General features: G+C 34.9%; 1 protein-coding gene across 5 annotated transcripts in view; it reads left to right on the top strand.

The window, feature by feature from the left end:
• Positions 1–23057, top strand: part of SPATA6 (spermatogenesis associated 6) — a 148459-nt gene that overhangs the window by 106164 nt on the left and 19238 nt on the right. For 3 of the 5 annotated variants that reach the window (XM_045897734.3, XM_045897735.3, XM_045897736.3), the window contains exon 12: positions 19852–19943. The exons of the other annotated variants lie outside the window; for them this stretch is intronic. In XM_045897734.3, the coding sequence (XP_045753690.1) occupies positions 19852–19943 (92 nt within the window). The remainder of the gene's footprint in view (positions 1–19851; positions 19944–23057) is intronic. 5 annotated transcript variants of the gene reach the window in all.

Below are 23057 nucleotides of genomic sequence, written 5' to 3' on the forward strand. Positions count from 1 at the left end.
TATCGTTTTTCTTTTGTTTTTTTCATTTAAATTCAATTAGCCAACATATAATACATCATTTGCTTCAGATGTAGTGTTTAATAATTCATCAGTTGTGTATAACACCCAGTGCTCGTATGTGTATAACATATACACATATATGTATAACATATACGTATATAACATAACATGCGTATAACACCCAGTGCTCATACAAGTGCCCTCCTTATTCTTTATGATCTTAACCGCTAAGATCTACAGAAATAAACACACAAAGTACAATCTGATACACATAAGTTAGAAAATATAAATGCCTAAACATAAACATGTGAAAACATGCAAACATAAGATCCATCAACAGAATACATGTTCAGAAACAGAAATAAACGCTAACATACTAGAGATAGACATTGTTATCTGCACACTCAAACACACTCTCTGGACACAGGTCAGATCAAAGTACAGGTTGGTCGTCCTCGAAGGATACTCATAGACAAAGATATAGCATCTTAAATATAAACACCAGGGTTTTTAAAATTTACTTTATACCTTACAAAGAATTTTACAAAGTAAAAAATTTTAAAAAATCTTTTTTTTTTTACTTCACAAAGATTTTATTTAAATATCAAACTCTTCTGAGACAGTGAAAAAGTCCTTTATGAATCATTAAACATTTGACTAGTACAGAGGAGAATAAACCATAATATGTTGAAAGTTTGATAATCATTAAAAAATCAAGAGAACCCATTTCAAACAAGCTAATGAAAGTCAGTGATCAGGAAAGATTCAGTTGAAAATAAAATCCAGGTGAAAAGGGAGCAAATGATTTTCACATTTATTCAAGAAAATGTAAGATCACTTCAACAAAGATCCCAGTCCTTTTGCTATTATGTCTAAATCCCAGACTCTGGTGCCTTCTGGCAGAAATAAGGAAATAGAGGGAAACACAGAATATAGAATAGGCAGGATAAATAGAAAACACTAAATTTATACCCAACCATATCAGTTAGGTACATTAAATACAAACAGAATAAACATTATAATTGAACACAATGATTGTCATATTGAGTAAAAATGCCAATATATGGTTATTTCAGAACACCTCTTAAATATGAACAGAAAGGTTGAGTCATGCTGTCTTTCATCAGTAGGCACATAATGCCTGATTAGTTCATATTCTTTCTCATTCACTTGCTCTATGTAGCAATTCCAATGCCTAGATGCTTTATTTATTTATTTATTTATTTTTGCCTAGATGCTTTAAATAGCAGAAATAAGAGTAAATGTGACTTAATCCTACCAGCTTATCCTGTACAGAAATGCGTGTTTTTAGGTAAAACTCCTTGTGGAGATAATCCAGGTAAAGCAGAAGGTCATTGTTGGGCCAGATCATGGAAAACCAGGCTAAGCTGTGTAGACTTTATCCTGGAATCCAGGAGTCATGAATACAGATGCATTCAAGGTGATAAAATTGGAACATAATCCAAGTCCTCATTTGCTTTGTTAACAAAATGATCTCAGAACAAAAATAGCAAACTACCATTGAAGATACAATTATTGAAGAATGATAAAGAATTTTTTTCTCTTTTCCACTTTTTCATAACTGTACTCAGCTACATTTTCAGAGCATATACCATTATATGCTATAATACTGTACTCTCTCCTTTATATTCTTCATTTAAAGCTCTACATGTAAATACTTAATGTTTTTTATTTTATGTCAATGTCTTCTCCAATCATTTCAGTTGTCTGAAGCTCTTTCCCTAGTAGATTCCTAAGGAGGCTCATGGGACAGATATTCCCAGAGTTGCATGATAATGATATTTTGTCTGTAGTCTTTATGCCTGAAAGTTACTTTGGCTGGATATAAAAATCCTTGGCTTACATTTTCTTTATTTTATTTTTGTTTAATTTTTTATTTTTTTTTAAGATTTTATTTGTTTATTTGACAGAGAGACACAGCGAGAGAGGGAACACAAGCAGGGGGAGTGGGAGAGGGAGAAGCAGGCTTCCCACAGAGCGGGGAGCCCGATGCAGGGCTCCATCCCAGGACCCCGGGATCATGACCTGGGCTGAAGGCAGACACTTAATGGCTGAGCCACCCAGGCGCCCCACATTTTCTTTATTTTAAATATGTTTCTTGGTTTTGACACAGGATGTTGCTGTCGAAATCTGCTTAAAATCCAGTTTTCTTTCCCTTGTGAGTGACTTGCTCTTTTAGCCTGGAAATCCAATTGTGGGGCTTTTTTCCCCTTCATTTTTAAAGTTTAGTAATAATACCAGAATACATCATGTGTTGATTTTTCTGGATTGATTTTTTTCCCAATGTATGTCATGTGTCTTTCATTATTTTGTGAATATTTTCTCTTCTTATTTTTTAATTAAATTTTTTTTTTAATTTAAATTTTACTTAGTTAACATAAAGTGCAATATTGGTTTCTGGAATAGAATTCAGTGATTCATCACCTACACTCAACACCCAGTGCTCATCACAAGAAGTGCCCTCTTTAATCCCCATAACCCATTTAGACCATCCCCCACTCACCTCCCTCCATCAACCCTCAGTTTGTTCCCTATCATTAAGAGTATCTTATGGTTTCTTTTCCTCTCTCCTTTTTACCCCCTTCCCATATGTTCATCTGTTTTCTTTCATAAATTCCACATACAAGTGAGATCATATGGTATTTGTCTTTCTCTGGCTGACTTATTTCACTTAGCCTAATACACTCTAGCTCCATCCATGTTGTTGCAAATGGCAAGATTTCATTATTTTTGATGAATGAGTAATATTCCATTGTGTGTGTGTATATATATATATATATATATATATATATATATACCACATCTTTATCCATTCATCAGTGGATGGACATTTGGACTCTCTCCATAGTTTGGCTGTTGTCAATAATGCTGCTATAAACATCAGGGTGCATGTACTCCTTTGATTCTGTATTTTTGTGTCCTTTGCATAAATACCTAGTAGTGCAACTGCTGTATCATAGGGTAGTTCTATTTTTAACTTTTTGATGAACCTCCATACTGTTCTCCAGAGTGGCTGCACCAGTTTGCATTCCACCAACAGTGCAAGAGAGTTCCCCTTTCTCCACATCCTCTCCAACACCTGTTGTTTCTTGTGTTGTTAATTCTAGCCATTCTGACAGGTGTGAGATGGTAGCTCATTGTGGTTTTGATTTGTATTTCCCTCGTGATGAGTGATGTTGAGCATCTTTTCATGTGTCTGTTAGCCACCTGGATGTCTTCTTTGGCAAAGTGTCTATTCATGTCCCATGCCCATTTCTTAACTGGATTATTTGTTTTTTTGGATATTGAGTTTGATAAGTTCTTTATAGATTTTGGATAATAACCCTGTACCAGATATGTTGTTTGCAAATATCTTCTTCCATTCTATAGCCTACCTTTTAGTTTTGTTGATTGTTTCCTTCACAAGTAGAAGCTTTTTATTTTGATGTTCATTTTTGCTTTTGTTTCCCTTGCCTCTGGAAACGTGTCTAGTAAGAAGTTGCTACAGCTGAGGTCAGAGAGGTTTCTGCCTGTGTTCTCCTCTAAGATTTTGATGGATTCTTGTCTCGCATTTAGGTCTTTCATCCATCTTGAATTTACTTTTGTGTATGATGTAAGAAAGTCTTCCAGTTTCATTCTTCTGCATGTTGCTGTCCAGTTTTCCCAGCACCATTTGTTGAAGAGACTGTCTTTTTTCCATTGGATATTCTTTCCTGCTTTGTTGAAGATTAGTTGACCATATAGTCCAGGTCCAATTCTGGGTTTTCTATTCTGTTCCATTGAACAATGTGTCTGTTTTTGTGCCAGTACTATACTGTCATGATGACTACAGCTGTGTAATATAGCTTGAAATCCAGAATCATGCTGCCTCCAGTTTTTTTGGGGGGGATTGCTTTGGCTATTTGGGGTCTTTTGTGGTTCTATTCAAATTTTAGGATTGATTGTTCTAGCTCTGTAGAAAATGCTGGTATTTTGATAGGGATTGCATTAAATGTATAGATTACTTTGGGTAATACAGACATTTTAACAATGTTTGTTCTTCCAATCCATGAGCATGGAATGCTTTTCCATTTCTTCGTGTCCTCTTTAATTTCTTTCAAAAGTGTTCTGTAGTTTTCAGAGTACATATTTTTACCTCTTTAGTTAGGTTTATTCCTAGGAATCTTATTGTTTTTGGTGCAATTGCAAATGGGATAGATTCTTGATTTCTTTTTCTGCTGCTTCATTATTGGTGTATAGAAAGTCAACAGATTTCTGCACATTGATTTTATAACCTGCAACTTTGCTGAATTCGTGTATTAGTTCTAGCAATTCTTTGGTAGAGTCTTTAAGGTTTTCTAAATAGAGTATCATGTCATCTGCCAATAGTAAAAGTTTGACATCTTCCTTGCTGATTTGGATGCCTTTTATTTCTTTTCTTTCTGATTGCTGAGGCTAAGACTTTCAGTACTATGTTAAATAGTAATGGTGAGAGTAGACATCCTTGTTTTGTTCCTGACCATAGAGGAAAAGCCCTCAGTTTTTCCCCATTGAGGATGGTATTAGCTGTGGGTCTTTCATATATGGCTTTTATGATGTTGAGGTATGTTTCTTCTATACCTACTGTGTTGAGAGTTTTTATCAAGAATGGATGCTGTATTTTGTCAAATGTTTTTTCTGCATTTATTGGCAAGATCGTATGGTTCTTATCTTTTATTAATGTGGTGTATCACATCAATTGATTTGTGAATATTGAACCAATCCTGCAGCCCAGGAATAAATCCCACCTGATTGTAGTGAATAATTCTTTTAATGTACTGTTGAATTAGATTTGCTAGTATTTTATTGAGAATTTTTGCATCCATCTGCATCAGGGATATTGGCCTGTAATTCTCCTTTTTAGTGGGGTCTTCGTCTGGTTTTGGAATCCAGGTAATGCTGGCCTCGTAGAATGAGTTTGGAAGTTTTCCTACAATTTCTATTTTTTTTTTTTTTGAACAGTTTGAGAAGAATAGGTATTAACTCTTCTTTAAATGTTTTAGAGTTCCCCTGGGAAGCCATCTAGCCCAGGACTTCGTTTGTTGGGAGATTTTTGATTATCGATTCAATTTCTTTGCTGGTTAAGGGTCTGTTCAAATTTTCTGTTTCTTCCTGTTTCAGTTTGGTAGTTTGTAAGTTTCTAGGAATTTGCCTGTTTCTTCCAGATTGCCCAGTTTGTTGCATATAATTTTTCATAGTATTCTCTTGTAATCATTTGTATTTCTGTGGTATTGTTTATGCTCTCTCCTCTTTCATTTGTGATTTTATCTATTTGGGTCCTTTCTGTTTTGGTAAATTTGGCTAGGGGCTTATCAATTTTAATAATTCTTTTGAAGAACCAGCTCTTAGTTTCATTGATCTGTTCTACTGGGTTTTTTGTTTGTTTGTTTCTATATCATTTATTTCTGCTCTAATCTTTATTATTTCCCTCTTCTGCTGGCTTTAGACTTCATTTGCTGTTCCTTTTCTAGCTCCATTAGGTGTAAGGTTAGGTTGTGTATTTGAGACTTTTCTTGCTTCTTGAGATAAGCCTGTATTGCAATATACTTCCCTTTTGGGCCTGCGTTTGCTGCATCCCAAAAGTCTTGGACTGTCATGTTTTCATTTGCTTCCATGTATTTTTTTAATTTCTTCTTTAATTTCGTGGTTAACCCACTCATTCTTTAGTAGGATTTTCTTTAACCTCCATGTATTTGAGGTCTCTCCAAATTTTTTCTTGTGGCTTTATAGTGTTGTGGTCTGAAAATATGCATGGTATGATCTTGATCTTTTTGTACTTGTTGAAGGCTGATTTGTGAACCAGTATGTGATCTGTTCTGGAGATTGTTCCATGTGCACCCAAAAAGAATGTATACTCTGCTGCTTTAGGATGAAATGCTCTGAATATATCTGTTAAGTCCATCTGGTCCAGTGTGTCATTCAAAGCCATTGTTTCCTTGTTGACTTTCTGCTTAGATGATCTGTCCATTGCTGTAAGTGGGCTGTTAAAGTCCCCTGCTATTATTGTATTATTATCAGTGAGTTTTCTTTATGTTTATTATTAATTGATTTATATATTTGGGTGCTCCCAAGTTGGGAGCATAAATATTTACAATTGTTAGATCTTCTTGATGGATAGACCTCTTAATTATGATATAATGCCCTTCTTTATCTCTTGTTACACTCTGTTTTAAAATCTAGTTTGTCTGATATAAGTATGGCTATTCCAGCTTTCTTTTGATATCCATTAGCATGATAGATGGTTCTTCCCCTCACTTTCAATCTGCAGGTGTCTTGAGGTCTAAAATGAATCTCTTGTAGACAGCATATTGATGGATCTTCTTTTTTTATCCATTCTGATACCCTCTGTCTTTTGATTGGAGCATTTAGTCCATTTACATTAAGAGTGATTATTGAAAGATATGAATTTAGTGTTATTATGTTACCTGTAGTGTTGGTGTTTCTGGTGATGTTCTCTGGTCCTTTCTAGTCTTTGTTGCTTTTGTTCTTTTGCCCCACTCACAGAGTCCCCCTTAATATTTCTACAGCGCTGGTTTAGTGATTATGAACTCCTTTAGTTTTTGTTTGTCTGGGAAACTCTTTCTCTCTCCTATTCTGAATGACAGTCTGGATGGATAAAGTATTCTTGGCTGCATATTTTTCCCATTCAGCACATTGAATATATCCTGCCACCCTCTTCTGGCCTGCCAGGTTGCTGTGGATAGATCTGCTGTGAACCTGATCTGTCTTCCCTTGTAGGTTAAGGGCTTTTTTCTCCCTTGCTGCTTTCAGGATTCTTTAGTTGCCTCTGTATTTTGTGAATTTGACAATGATATGCCTTGGCAATGGCCAGCTTTTGTTGAATTTAATGGGGGTTCTCTGTGATTCTTGGATTTTGATGCCTGTATCCTTCCCCAGATTAGGGAAGTTTTCAACTATAATTTGCTCAAATAAACCTTCTGCCCCTTTTCCTCTATTTTCATCTTCTGGGACTCCTATGATACGAATGTTTTTCCATTTTAATAAATCGCTGAGTTCCCTAAGTCTATCTTCATGATCCATTACCTTTGTTTTCATCTTCTTTTTAGCTTCTTTATTTTCCATAATTTATCTTCTGTATCACTGATTTGTTCCTCTGCTTTGTCCATCCTCATTTTTATGTCATCCATTGGGTTTGCATCTCAGTTATAGCATTTTTAATTTTGGCCTGACTAGATTTTAGTTCTTTTATCTCTATAGTAAGGGATTCTCTAGTGTCATCTATGCTTTTTTCAAGCCCAGTTAGTATCCTTATAATTCTTTTAAATTTGTTCTTTTACTATTGGGGTAAAAGATGGCTACCAGTGATTTTTTGCCTACTAGTATTCTCACGCCTGTGTAGTTTCTTCCCACCACACGTGAATAGGGCTGATCTGTGCAAACAATAGACTATTGAAGAAATAACAGTGTATGACTTCTGAGGCTAGATCAAAAAGACATTAAAGCTTCTTTCTTGTTCTCTCATAAGAACATTTACTCTTGGGAAGACAAATTGTCAGACCATGAAGATATAGGTAATATATTTTCCATCTGTTTTGTGAGCATGACTTTTCTGGCATGCTTTCATTGAGGGCTCCTTACTTGGTCTTTTTTTTTCCCCTCTTAAAACTTTTTATGAAATTTAACCCATTTATGATTACTTTATAAAATATCTTTTCCTAAACTTTTAAAAAGGCACATAGGATTTAGATTAATTTTTCTAAATGTGTAGTTTGAGAGCTCTTTTTTCTGTCTTCATCATTTGTTCCAAAAGTATGGCAGCTTAGTTTCTGACATTTCCTGGCTTGCTTTTTCTACCCAATTTTTATGTAGAAATTTTCTTTCCTTTGTTTTTACTTCCCTGTTCAATTTGTATTCTTTTTCCAGATGTTTATACTCAGTGTAAAGTTTTATCTTGGAAGATGACTTTGGCGTGTTAGTTTTGAGAGTTAATGGGTCCCAGACTGCTCTAGCTCCTTCAGAATTTATTGTAAATCCTTTGTATTCATTACTATGAGAGTGGGAAAACCTATTCTGGCTTCACTTTCTGAATTGGCCCACCAACCTTTTGAGTGAATACTCTCTTTTGTTACTTTGAAGTTATTTGGTTTATCAGATGCTTCAATGTTTTCCTCTGATTTGTCCTCCACAGATGGTGTTACCATCTCATGTACCTACTGGGGGTTTACAAATGTCTCCTGATATTTTGGAGTTCATGGGAATATCTTGTCACTTAATTTTCTTGCAGATGTTTCCCATGGATTTTTTAATACTGCTATTCTAGGTAATTAAAAAAGTTATTTCAGTATAATTTAATTCAATCCTAAGTTCTACAGCACAGTGAGTTTTTAAAAAGTGAACCCCTGGGTAAACAGCATCCAGGTCAGAGACATGAGATTACCAGCACCCCAGAAATGCCTCTGGTGCCTCTTTTCAGTCACTACACAACCTACATTCTAATATCTAACAACATATAGACTAGTTTTATGTGTTTTTGAACATTTCATAAATGGAATCATATGGTATTTATCCTTTTGTATTTAGTTTCTTTTGCTGATCATTATGTTTGTGACATGCATGTGCTTCATTTTTATTATTATATGCTGGGAATCAGCAAGCTACAGTCCACAAATTCCAGACTTTTAAATTTTAAATAAAGTTTTATTGGAACATGAATAGACCCATTTGTTTATATATTATATATGACTGTTCTCAAGTTACAATAGCAGAGATGAGCAGTTGTAACAAAGAGCACATAATTTGCAAAGCTGAACATATATACTATTTGGCCCTTGAAAGAGTAGTTTGCCAACCTTTGCTTTATAGTATTCCAATAAGAATAGCAAAATTTATCAGTTAATTCTTTTTATTTGGGACTAATACTAATAGTACTGCTATCATTATTATATATGTTCTTTGATGAACATATATAAGTATTCCTGTTGGATATATACCTAAAATGGAGTTGCTGGGTCATAAGGAAGGAATGTAGAATATACTGCCGAAGAGTTTTTTCAAAGTGTTCCAGTATCAGTGGTTGAGAGTTCTAGTTTTCTATGTCCTTGCTAACACACTGTATTTTCTGGGTTTTATTTCCCCATTATAGGTATTCCAGAGAGTATGAATTGATAATGCATTATGGTTTTGCTTTGCATATTCTGAAACTGTGTTGTTGGATGCATACAGATTTAAATTGTGGGGTTGTTGTTTTTTTTTTTCTGATTAATTGACCTGTTTGTCATTGTGAAATGTCTTTACCTCTAGGAAAGCTTCTTGCCTTCAAATATAGTTTGTCTGATATTATTATAGGCATATCAACTTTCTTTTGGTTGATGTTGATCGGTACTTTTCATTCTTTTACTTTTACCCCTTCTGTGTCCTTACATTTAAGATGTGTGTCTTATGTAGTTGAGTTTTGTATTATTCAGTATTTACCTTTATTTAGTGTAATCATTTAATTACTGATATTGTTGGGTTTATACCATCTTCTATTTTTTTATCTGATAGATCTATTCATGTTTGTTTTTTAAATCTCCTGCATATCTCCTTTAACAAGGTATTTTTATTCCCTCTCCTCCCTCTTTTAACTCATAGGGTATGTATTTGCTTATTATTCTTTTAATGTTGCCCTATAAAATATATGTATCCTCTATTACAATCTAATACAATTTTTTTCTTTACTAGTTTTTTGATAATGCTAGAATTTTAGAACACTTATACTCCTTTTAAACGCCTTTCTTTTTTAAAGTTATTGTCATACATTTTAATTCTGTATGTATTTTGGATTCCACAATGCATTGATACTATTATTTTGTATAATAATATTTATATTTGCCTACATATTTTGTATAGTAATATTTATATTTGCCTACATATTCATCTTTTTTGGTGCTTTTTAGTTTTGAATTCTCTTTTTATTTTGGATCATTTCCCATTTGCCTGAAGAATTCCCCTTAGTGTTTTTTTGTACATTCTGCTTTTGGAAATTTTTCTCATTTTTATTTACTTATTTTTTTATTACTTACATGTTTATTTGTGTATCCACTAAATCTGTGAAGACTTTTTCCTCACTGGATATAGATGTATATGTTGACAGATGTTTTTCTTCCTATACTTTAAAAATATCATTTTGTTATCTTATGACTTCCATTATTTCCTTGATAAGCCTATTGTCAGTCTTAACCCTTTCTGCTTGTATGTCTTTTATCTCTGGCTTCTTTTAGTATTTTCTCTTGTCCTTAGTTTTGAAAGATTTGGTTTTATTTATTATTATTAACCCTGCCCAGAGTTTCTTGAATCTGTGAATTCATTACTTAAATTAGTTTGGGGAATTCCAGCCCTTTATTTCTTCAAATATGCTATATGACCTTACCTTTATTCCTTACTTCTTGGGTGTCCAATTACATCTATTAGACCTTTTGATTATCTCCCACAGTTTCTTGCACTTCTTTCTTTCTTTATCATTCTACTTTCTCTTTTATTAGCATTTCCTATGAACCTATATTCTACTTCACTGATCTTGTCTTCTACTGTTTCCAATATACTGTTAAACCCATCTATTAAGTTCTTTATTTCTATTTATGTTTAGATATAAAATGTCTCTTTGATTAGTTCTTATAAATGCCAATGTTTCTGGAAAATCTTAACCTTTATGTGTATTTTGTCCAACTTTTCATCTGTTTTCTTGAACATATTGATCATAGTTAGTATAAAGTGCTTATCTCCTAATTCTGACACCTGGGTTGCACTTGTGATCTGCTTTCTTTGTCTTTTTTACTCTTTTGTACTGTCCTGACTATACTGCCTTGACTGTACTACTTATTTCATAATTAAATTCTAGACATTATTTCTAAAAGAGCTTTAGATCTTTCCAGATGATGAGAGGGTTCCCTCTTTCCTCTATTAGGCAAGTAGCATCAAATCTTTCGCCTTTTAACCTTGATTCAAAAGAGACCAAACTAATTTGAGGCTATATTGATGTTTTAGTAAATCTCAGTTTATCCTTAATCAGACTTTCATTAAATCTCACTTCAGCTGTCTTTTTTTGGTAATTAGCCTCCAGTGCTTTCAAGCCAGAGTTTTTTGGGTCTTTGTCTTCTCAGTACCAAGAAACTGAGGCCATTTCTCTCCTACTTCTCAGAGAGTTTAGGTTTAGTTCCTTACATTTCCATACCAGGAACCTTCAGAAAATATTCATATATTTGAGTCCCCCTCTCATCTCTGTTTTTATGACATCAGCTCTGCATAATCATCAAAATGTCTGCTGGTTTCTCTGTCTGCCAGCACCAGCTCTACAACCAGTTCTAGCTGCTCCCAGAAATCAGGTACCCTCAGGTAAATGTGATTGCAACCAGTCAAGTATCAATTCACTACATTTCAAGGCTTTCAGCTGTCACCTGCTTTGTTACCAAAGTCTTTTTTTCCTGACAGATGTTTGTCTTTTAATTACCATCTAATTATATGGCATGGATCTTTTGCTTTTCAGTCATTTTTTGGATTAATTTGTTGCCCCCCAACCTGGCATAGCTTCAGAATTTGGTAAATATTGTGACAAGACACTTTTATGTGTTTGAGGCTCTTCTAGCTCTCAGTTTTACTTCTCGAATGTGGTGTGATTCACAAAAAATTCTGCTGGGTACTCCCTCCCCAGAAATAGCCTTTGCCTGAGCCGAGACCAGATATTTTAGCCTAGCTAGTCCCAGATTGTCAAGTCTTTCCAGTTTAAAAACAGTTACAGGTCCTTAAGTGTCAATATTATCTCCAGGGTTTTTGCCTCTTGTGTTTTGAGGGCCTCTAGCTCTAGTAGATATTTATCTCTTAAGTACCATGAAATGTAGGAACATTCGGATACTTTTGGGTTATCTCTATACTCTGTAGTCCCATGCAGCTCCATAAATCAATAAAGGTCATAACTGAGAAACTGGTTGTACATCTTAGGCCTCATAATATTCCAATTACTCCACTCTTTTACAACCATCAAAAACTTTGTTGGTTTATCTGGGTCGCAGCAATGACCTTTGTTCTAATAGAAGCTCTGGTTCTTAGCCTGTGCTCAGGATATGCAAACGCTTTGAGGAAAAATGGTGGTGCAGATCATCAGTCCACCTTTGAAAGTTTCTCTCCTCTGAAATGTTAGTATCACTGGTGTTCATTTTTTTTTCATCTTTCTAATAGCTTAAAATATATAAATTTATATTTGTTTCTGGCTTTTCTAGTTTTCAACAGGAGTATTGGTCTGCCATGAATTATTCCATCTAACCCCAAAACAATTTCTGCATGTTTTTATGAGGGGATTTGTGCCTTTAAATATTATTTGTTTTTTATTGCTACCATAACAAATTACCACAAGCTTAGTAGATCAAATTGATTATCTTACATTTCTATAGACCTGGCATGGCTCTCACTGGGCTAAAATCAAGGTGTCAGCAGAGCTGTTTTCTTTACAGAGTTTCCAGGGAAGGATCAATTCCCTTGCCTTTTCCAGCTCCTGGTGACCATCCACGTTCCTTGGCATGTGGCCACTTTCCTCCATTTGCAAAGGCAGCAGCGTTGCATCTCCTTGACCCTTATTCTTTTTTAAAAAGATTTATTTTTTTGAGACAGAGAGAAAGAGAGAGCAAGTACACGTGGGGCAAGGGACAGAAGGAAAGAATCTTCAAGCAGACTCCCCCCTGAGTGAGGACCCCTATATGGGGCTCGATCTCATGATCCATGAGATCACGACCTGAGCCGAAACCAAGAGTTGAATGCTCAACCAACTGAACCGCCCAGGTGCCCCTTGATCCTAATTCTTAATCACATCTCCCTCTGTCTGACCACAGCCATGAAAGGTTTTTCTGTTTTTAAGAACTCATTTGATTAAATTGGGCCCAGACAGATAATCCAAGGTAATTCTCCCTTGTCAAGATCCTTAACCTTAGTCAAATCTGCAAAATTCCCTACTGCTATGTAAGGTAACATATTCATTGGTTCTGAGAATCAAGGCTTGGACATTTTTGGGCACCCTTATTCTGCCTACCACATGCTGTCACTAACATCTTCCTAGAATCCCCTTCTCTGGCAATTTTTAAGATTTTTTTCATTGTTATTTCTTTTCAGCACTTTAATATTGTACACTTAGCTGTGATTTTCTCTTATTTTTATCCAGTTTGGCCTTTGTAGTACTTCTCAAAAAGCACATGTTAGACTTGTTCCCTTTGTACCATATGCCTCTTAAGGTCTTTTAATTCCTGGACATTTTCTGATGGGTATGTTTTATATTATGAATATATTCCAATCTGTGACATACATGTTTGTTTTTTTAATAAGAGTCCTTTTGTGAATAGAAGTTCTTAATTTAATTTAGCCCAATTTTCCTCTCCTTTTGGTTGGTGTTTTAGTTAGTGCTTTCTTTACATCCATATAGGAAAACTTCAGTTAACCATGATTCTGAAGCTATTCCCCCATTAAAAAAATATTTTATCATGTTGCCTTTCACATTAGATCTACAATGCATGTGGATTTGATTTGTATGTATAATGTGAGACTTAGATGAAGGTTTATTTTTTTCCCCTATGTTTATGATCCATCATCTTTTTTTCAAATGGCCATTCTTTTCCTTACTCTGTTTACTCTGATTCTGTTCTTTTCCATTGGGACTGTATATATGTGAGTCTCTTTCTGGATTTTCTTCTGTTTCTTTGGCTTCTTCATTTTGTACTAAATCATACTTTCTCAATTGCTGTAGGTTTATATTAACTCTTGATATCTAATGGCAGAGGTTCTTCAGCTTTGTTCTTGCTTGCAGATTGCTATGGTTATTCTTTGTTCTTTGAATTTTCATCTGCATTCCAAAACCAGCTTGTCTGTTTTAAAAAAACATGCTATGATTTTGACTGAGATTACATTAAATCTGTGCTTTAACTAGGGGAGAACTGACATCTTACCAATATTGAGTCTTACAATCCATGAAAATGGTGTCTTTTAAAATCAATTTAGATATTTAATTTCTCCCAATTATGTCATAATTATCATAGTTGCATTTCTTTCAGTAGATTTATTCCTAGATGTTGGATATTTTAATGCTATTATAAATTGTATATTTTAAAATTGTATCTTCTATTTGGTTTTAGTATAATGGCTGTAAGAGATTTTTGTATAATGACCTTGTATCCAGTGACTTTACATTCACAAATTAATGTTAATATATGGTAGTTATTTCGTGTTTGTATGTATAATATAATCTGTAAAGAATGACAGTTTTATTTCTCCCTCTTTAATCTTTATGCCTTTTATTTCTTTTTATTGCCTTATTGCACTATGTAGGGTTTCCAAAGCAATATGAAATGGATGTGGTGATAGAGGGCATCCTGTTTTGTTTGCCATCCAAAGAAGGAAGCTTTTTATAATTCAACATTAAGTATGATGTGTGCTATACATTTTTTGTAGGTATTCTTTGCCAGATTACAGAAATGCCTTCTATTCTTTTTCCTGATTTTTTTAAATTTTTATTGTAAGTGTATGAATTTTATGACATTAAGATGATTAAATGCTTTTTCTCTTTATTTTAATGTGGTAAATTGCTTATTTGATTATCCAAATGTTAACCCATGCTTGCATGCTTGGAACAAAACTCTTGGTCATTTACATATTTATATATATATATATATTTATACACACACACTACACACACACACACATACTCTACTGGTTTTGATTTGCTAATATTTTACCTAGGATTTTTATATCTAAGTTAGTGATAGTGATTGGTCTGTAAGTTTCCTTTCTTTTAATGTCTTCCTTAAGTTTTGGCTGGCCTCACAAAAATGATTTGAGAGGGGTGCCTGGGTGGCTCAGTTAGTTAACCATCCCACTCTTGTTTTCGGCTCAAGTCATGCTCTTATGGGTCATGAGATGGAGCCCCGCGTCTGGCTCCCTGCTTGGCGGGGAGTCTACTTGAAGAGTCTCTCCTGCTGCCCCTCCTGCCACTTGATCGCTCACACTCTCTCTCACTCTCAAATAAATAAGTTTTTTAAAAAAATGATTTGAGCACTGGGTGTTATACTCAACTGATGAATTATTGAACTCTACATCTGAAAATAATGATGTGTACTATATGTTGATTAATTGAATTTAAATTATAAAAAAAAAAGATTTGGGAAATATTCCCAATCATTCTGTGGAAGAGTTTGTGTAAGATTATTTATTTCTTAAATGTTTTTAAATAAGCCCATCTTTGTAGGAGAATTTTTGATAAAGATTTAATTTGCTAATTTTATTTCACTGCAGCCCAGATAACATACTTTGTATGATTTCAGTCCTTTTAAATTTATTGAAACTCATTTTATGGTTTAATGTATGGTCTCTGCTGAAAAATTTGTCATGTATACTTGAGAAGAATGTATATTCTGCTATTGTCTAGAGTGTGTTCTGTAGATGTTAGATCTAGTTCATTTATAGTGTTGTTCAAGTCTTCCATTTCCTTGTTGATCCATTGTTGGAAGTGAAGTACTGAAATCTCCAACTAATTTATTGTATGAGTTTTTCATTCTCATATTGTGTGAGTCAGGATTCTCCAAGGAAACAGAAGCAAAAGAACGTGTGTATGTATGTGTGTGTATTTATATACATATACACATATATGGAGAGAGAGAAATTTTAAAGAGCTGGCTCATGCAATTCTGGAAGCTTGGTAAGTCCAAAATCTGATGAGGTAGGCTGGATACTCAGGGGAGAGTTGTAGTTCAAATCCAAAAGCAGTCTACTGGCAGAATTCCTTCTTCCTTGGGGGAGGTCAACCTTTGGTCCCTTAAGGCCTTCAACTGACTGGATGAGGCATGCCCACATTATGAAAGTCAGTCTCTTTTACTCAAAGTCCATTCATGTAAATGTTAATCTCATCCATAAAAACCTTATGGAAATGGCCAGAATAATGTCCAACCAAGTATCTAGGCACCATGGCTGAGCCAAGCTGACATATATAATTAACCATCACATGTACTTTTTCACACTCTGCCTCTAGCAATTTGTCAAAGTTAGTATTTAAGTATTCTTTAAGTGGTCTTCCCTTCAGACTTTATTATTCTCTATTACACTTATAATATAAACCAGGTTATAAAATTAGAAAAACCTCAGGGTGCCTCGGTGGCTCAGTTGGTTAAGTCTTGGACTCTTGGTTTCAGCTCAGGTCATGATCTCACAGTCGTGAGATAGAGCCCCGCATGGAGCTCCACACTCAGGACAGAGTCTGCTTCAGATTCTCTCTTCCTCTCCCTCCCACTCACTCACTCTCCCTCTCATAAAGAAAGAAAGAAAGAATTAGAAAAACCTCAATTCAAAGTTAGTCCTTCAGCTTCTTTTCCTTTTGTCTTTAAGCAAGCAAGTCTACCTAAATTTTCTCTATGTTATGAATTAAGAAATTAAAGCCATTAAGGCTAACTGATTGTCCAGGGTGATAATGCATATTAGAACTAATGATCAAATTCTATTTGAATTCTTATCTTGCACACAATTCACTATAAATAATGTATTGAATTTGATAGCAATAAAATACACCTTATGGGTATTTTAACTATATATGAGAATTTCATGTGTTTGAGAATGACAGGTATATATTTTATTTAAACACTATGTAATTAGTGAGATTGCTGCCTTTTAGTTCTGGATATGTTTTAGACTAACCACTTTTGTCCCTAAATTTTTCAGTTTGCAAGCATGAGTAGATACCTTTTATTTCTTTGTCCCAGGGGTAGTCTAAGTAAGATGTCAATCACATGCAAAAGGTATAGTGATCATTGATGAAAGGAATCTTTTTTAAAAAAAAAGATTTATTTATCTGCCAGAGAGAGAGAGAGAGAGGGAGAGTACAAGCAGGGGAAGTGGCAGGCAGAGGGAGAAGCAGGCTCCTTGCTAAGGAAGGAGCCTGATGTGGGACTCAATCCCAGGACCCTGAGATCATGACCTGAGCCGAAGGCAGATGCTTAACCATCTGAGCCACCCAGGCGCCCCGATAAAAGGAATCTTAAGAGAACATTTAACTTAGTGCCAGTTTCAGGGAAGGAAATCCCACAGCTTCTTTTAATAATGTTTATTAATGACTTTTGCTGAAAGAAAAATGTTTCTTCGTGGAAATCCTGAGAAAGTTTCTTCTGGACTATATTATTTCGGAACACCCTCATAAAAAAAACAAGTAGATATTAGCTGAAAAATAGATACAGCTGAAAGTTTGAGCCTAATTTTCATATAGGAGAGTAATCTAATGGTTTGGGATGGAGGTTTTGATTTCATTTGCATTGTAGGAGGCAGTATAATGTAAATCAAGTTAGATCTGAGTTTCAATTCCAGCTCTACCACTTAATAATGTATGACTTTGGCCAAGTTATTTAATTTTTTGGATTTCAGTACCTCCTATTTCATAAGGTTATTAAATGCTTAAATGATACCCATGTAAAGAGGACCTAACACAGTCCTAGATACCTTACAGGAACTCAGCAAATATTGGTGTCATCCATTTTTTCTGTATTTACATGTTGGCAAATGGGAATGTTGGTAAGGAATAAGAGGGGAATCATTTTTCCTTGCCCCAGGAATGTATTTCCTGGCACTAATGAGAATGATACATCTCTTTAAATGCTTGTTTTACTGATAGTTAATAGCTTATAATAACGTGTGATTTTTTTTTTTGTCTCTTTGCTTTTATATAATTTGACCTTTAAAAGAAAGACTATAACAGGACTCCTACAAGACTACAATATAGTCTTAACTTTGTGTTTCTTGGGGCAGAATTCCCTTTCATGAACTTCTTGATCTAGATGTGTATCAATGCTCTGCATGAACAGTTTCAGTAATTGTGGTCTTACTTCCTCTAAAGGCAGTCATTCTGATTTTAGAATGCTCCATTAATTAGAACATTCTTCCCTATTTTGTCCTTTACTCTGTATCCTAATAATTCTGCCCTTGCTCCTTTTTATTACCTGTAGAACTTCATAGAATAAACAACTTTGTTCCGCAGGTATACGGGAACCATATCTTGGTCATTTTTTTATCTCATAGGATAGTAAGTACCCAACTCAAAATAGGGATTTATTTAATAAGGTTCAGATTTTTTAAGGTACTTTTATATATTTTTTCATATGTAAACTTTAAAATTTAGTCAATGCTTTTTATTACTGTTGGTCAAAAATTAATTTTTTCAACTGTATTGACAAAAATTAAACAAGGAATATTGATTTATGCTTATGTGTGATATCACTTATATAATCCAGAAGTGAATAGCTTTTTCCAAGGAAAGAATTAAAAATTAGATATTATTTACATCTCTTTCTTTTTTTTTTTTTAAGATTTTATTTATTTATTTGAGAGAGAGAGAATGAGAGACAGAGAGCATGAGAGGGAGGAGGGTCAGAGGGAGAAACAGACTCCCTGCCGAGCAGGGAGCCCGATGCGGGACTCGATGCGGGACTCGATCCCGGGACTCCAGGATCATGACCTGAGCCAAAGGCAGTCGCTTAACCAACTGAGCCACCCAGGCGCCCCTTACATCTCTTTCATTCAGCGCTTCTTGTAGCATAATCTTTCTGAAGGTTGAAAAAATATTAGATTTTTTAAAATTTCTTACACTTTATTTTGTAGTGTCTTTTGCACTCATTACAGACAATTACATTTTCTGTAATGTTAATGCTCCTCTTCACTGACTCATCAGACTGGACAAAAATAACCAACATCCAGCTATATGATATTTAACAAGATCTAAAACCTAATAATAAGGAAAGATGGAAAATAGAAGGATAAATGCCATCCAAATACTAACTAAGAAAGCTATTGTAGTTATAGTAACAGTAAATCAAAAAAAGTTAAGGGAAAAAAAGCATTAATAGAAATAAATGGAGTTACTTCATAATTTAAAGGGTTCAGTTTCACCTAGAAGCTATAACAATTCTAAATATATATTCACATTTTCTGTGATTTTTAGACTTGCTCTATATTTTATTGCTTCCATTTTTTTAACTGAATGCTCTCTTCCCAATTTCATGCCATCAGCAAATTTTTTTAGAAACCTTTTTCTTCATAATCTTTGTTCAGCAGATTTCTCACATAAAGTAAATGACTCCCTTATTAATACTAATCCTTATAGCAATCTGTTTGTGCTTACTAGCTTCTTTTGTTATCTAGTTGTCTTTATGTCTTTTCCTGTCCCACTAAGGGACAAGGGTTTTGGCTAGTAGTTGTGAAAGATATTTGATACTAAATTATACAGAATTACCATACATAAGAACATAGTTGCAGTGGATGATATAGTTTGCAATCTATCTCTTTAGAATTCTATTTCTTATGTCCTGGAATGTGTCTTTTAGAAGTTAAGAACAGGCTGCCCATAAGAGGAGTAGCCATGTATTTTGATACCAACTACCTTGCCTTTCATTTTTGTTTCTTGTGGCTTATTGTTGCATTTTAGCTTATGAATAATAGGTACATGTTAGAATGCTTACATTTGCATAAGTTTCCCAGGTACTTATTCTTCAGAGTGCAGGAACAATCTTTTAGGAGTTCACATAACAATGTGTAAGGTATTACTATATATCTTACTACATATCATACAGTAACCATTCCTGTTCATTTATTGATGCAGGAAACATCTACCAGGTGTCTCGTCTTTGATAAGCCTTATTAGAAAAATATAATAAAACTATATTTTATTGAACAGAATAATGAATTCTCACCTACTCTTTTTTTCTTTCCTAAGAAATCCAAGCATTTAATTCATTTCTTATAATGGGGGAGAGGGAGGACATTTCCCAAAGAAACAGAGGCATCATTTTAATTATAAAATGAATTAATGGAAATCTTTAAATTTTTCAGGATGAGAGAGACCCAGAGAAAGAAGATGAACTGGAACTGAAAAGAGGTCTTTTATACAGAGACTCTGCCTATGACAGTGACCCAGAGTATAGGTATGAGCTAGATTAATGCAGCATGTTGAGATCTTTCTCACAGCTGGCATAAATGTAACCTGCTTTTTAATCTGCTGGATTTGTGGGAAATTTAGACTCAAATTAATAATTAGTTATTAATAGGTTTTATTTTTAACTATATAAAATCCTATTAAAATACTTCAATGATTGCATTACTGCAACTTTTCAATGAAAACAAATATAGTCAATTAATTACTTAAGATTTATAGTGTATTTGGCTGTCCTGCCAATCCACATATCCAGGGCTTATTTTCAGGCATATTTATTCTCATTCAAACAACAGTTTCCATAATTTTAGACCATGAGTAAGCTTTTTTTTAATAACATAAGAAAAACTGTTCTTCTAGCCTAACATTTCATAAATGTTAGTAATAACAAAATTTTTGCAAGATTATGCTAGCAAATGTCATGAAGATTTTTAAAAGGTCTATGTCAGTTGCCATAGAATGTGGTATTAAAAGTAATATAAATTGTGAGTTTATGTAACTTACGGTTCTCTGAATTCTTTGGTGCTTATTACTACATGGCTTCCACCTTCCTGGGTTTCCTGAAAAACAAGTATAAGAAAAAAGCTCCAGATAATGGAATATGTTTTATTGCTAACTTGAGTTTTAGACTGAATTTTCTGATCTTTACCTGATAAGTTAGGCTAGATATTCTATGAACATGTGAGGACTTCTTTTGTCCCTTACACAGAGTATAAATGTGAACTCCTTTCCCAAAGCTACTGCTTCCCAACCAACAGGCAACCTGGGCCTCTCATCAAGGGAAGTAGCATATTACAGGTGAGTTTGAAGAAGCAATCCAAACAGGAAAAAGGAGATCCAGGAAAGTCCACACCCTGAAGAAGAAGACTTTTTACCTTTATTATTATTATTTACTTAAAGCTCTATTCTCCAGATTGCTACTATATGGATTAACATCTCAATTTTGGTTCTTAATCCATATAATTGATTCTAATATGGGTAAGAATGGATAGGGTTGATAAAGGAAAGTGTCTGATTTTCAACTTTGTATGCATAATAATTACCTGGGTTGCATCTTAAAAATACAGAGTTCTTCTTCCTACCCCCTTAGATTCTAAATCTTTACCTAGAAGGTGAGACCTAGAAATCTGCATTTTAAGAAATATCATGGATGCTTCTAATGCAGCTAGTGTAAGGACCACATTTTGAAAAGCACTGGTCTGTATTTAAAGTTTGCTGTAAACCTCGTTCTTTTTCCAGTTCACCAAGCAATGTTAATTGCTTACCTGGGACTATTTTGGTACCCCTCAAGTAAGAGTTAAGCAGAGTATCAGAAAAGTTCTCCTTATACATTTTTTTTGAGATTTCTTTATATTCCTTGCCACTTCTCTTATATATACATTTAGACTGATAGGACCAAGTGGTCAGAACTTCAAGACCTTTTATAAGAGTATATTTGATATTAGCTCCAGAAGCTACTGAGATGATCAGGATGTTATTTTAGTTTTATCCCTAAGTCATATTAAATATTAGGACAAGGAGTCACTCTCGTTCTACTTTCCATCTCAAAGATGAGAGAACCTACACGCGAAGGCTTCCATCAGCAGAAATCAAAAGGGGGTTTGGGGTCTTGGCTTAATATCACCCCTCTCAGACACACATTGACACAGAGGTCCTGAGGAAGTCTGCATGGACCCCTGAATGGCTGAGTGAGGAGCTCAGCAAATCCTCTTCCACAAAGCAACAACTAGACAGAATTGTCAAAAACGCCAATTTTAAGACTCTAGAAATTGACCAAAGGCATATAACAAATCAAAAAGCATTTATCGAGGGGCGCCTGGGTGGCTCAGTTGGTTAAGCGACTGCCTTTGGCTCAGGTCATGATCCTGGAGTCCCTGGATCGAGTCCCGCATCGGGCTCCCTGCTCAGCAGAGAGTCTGCTTCTCCCTCTGACCCTCCCCCTCCCATGCTCTCTCTCTCATTCTCTCTCTCAAATAAAATAAAAATAAATAAAATCTTTAAAAAAAAAAAAAAAGAAGCATTTATCGAGAAAATCTACTGAGCCTCAATAAGGGCAGTGGGAATCTGGCATTTTGTCCAGAACTCCCAGTGCCCAGCTTCGTAGGGCAGTCATGCTGAGAGAGCGGCAGCTTGGCTGCCGGAAGAGACTGGCTATATGGAGCAGAGCATGGGAAATCCCATGTACATGGAGATTAGTAGAAACAATAATGATCCCACTGGCAACCAATAAGAGAAGGCTTGAGGTCTAACTACTTGTTGGGACAGATAACAAAGATCCAGGGTCCAGGTAGCCAAAGTTGGTCTTGATAAAGTTGTACTTACCCCTAGTAGTCTGGAACATTATGTGTATCTGTAAGGTTGTAAATATGTTCAGGAAAAACTGGAGAGGCCCTTAGGGAGCCACTCGTCCATGGCTGAATGTGAGGCCTTGTGAAGGCAGAAAGTAATATTCAGGACAGGCTTGCAAACTGGATAAACTTTGAATGTATATTCCAAGTCACACATAGATCCATTGGCAAAAGATGGAAGAAGCCTTTCTGACCAGTCATTTGCTGGTCACTAACCTATGCTGACCCAGGGGCAGCCCCTATGAGTCCGACTTAAAAGTAGAAACAATAATTTTTTTTAAAAAAAGAAAGGAACAGGAGACATCAGAAACTATACAGGGCAAGGGAAACAGACTTCAGGCATTAGTGCAGGCAGGACACTAAACAAATAATCAAAAACAAAACCCTGGTAAGGTCAAAATCAAGAGTTGTTGCAGTTTTTATCTAAAATATTGTTTTCAACAAAAACTTATGAGACATGCAAGAAATAGAAAAATCTAACCCATACGATTGAAGAATGAATTACTATAAACTGTCTTTGAGGAGGCCCAGATATTGGATTTAGCAGCTGTGTTCAAAGAACTAAAGGAAATCCTGTTTAAAGAATTAAAAGCATATATAATGGCAATGACTCATCAAATAGAGAATATTGATAAAGAGATAAAAATTATTGGGGTGCCTGGGTGGCTCAGTTGTTAAGCATCTGCCTTCAGCTCAGGTCATGATCCCAGGGTCCTGGGATCGAGCCCCTCCCTGCTCAGCAGGAAGCCTGCTTCTCC

This window comes from Mirounga angustirostris, unplaced genomic scaffold, assembly GCF_029215605.1.
Source record: "Mirounga angustirostris isolate CCGP_5_RB_7025 unplaced genomic scaffold, mMirAng1.0.hap1 SCAF_4, whole genome shotgun sequence".
Classification (NCBI taxonomy): Eukaryota; Metazoa; Chordata; class Mammalia; order Carnivora; family Phocidae; genus Mirounga; species Mirounga angustirostris.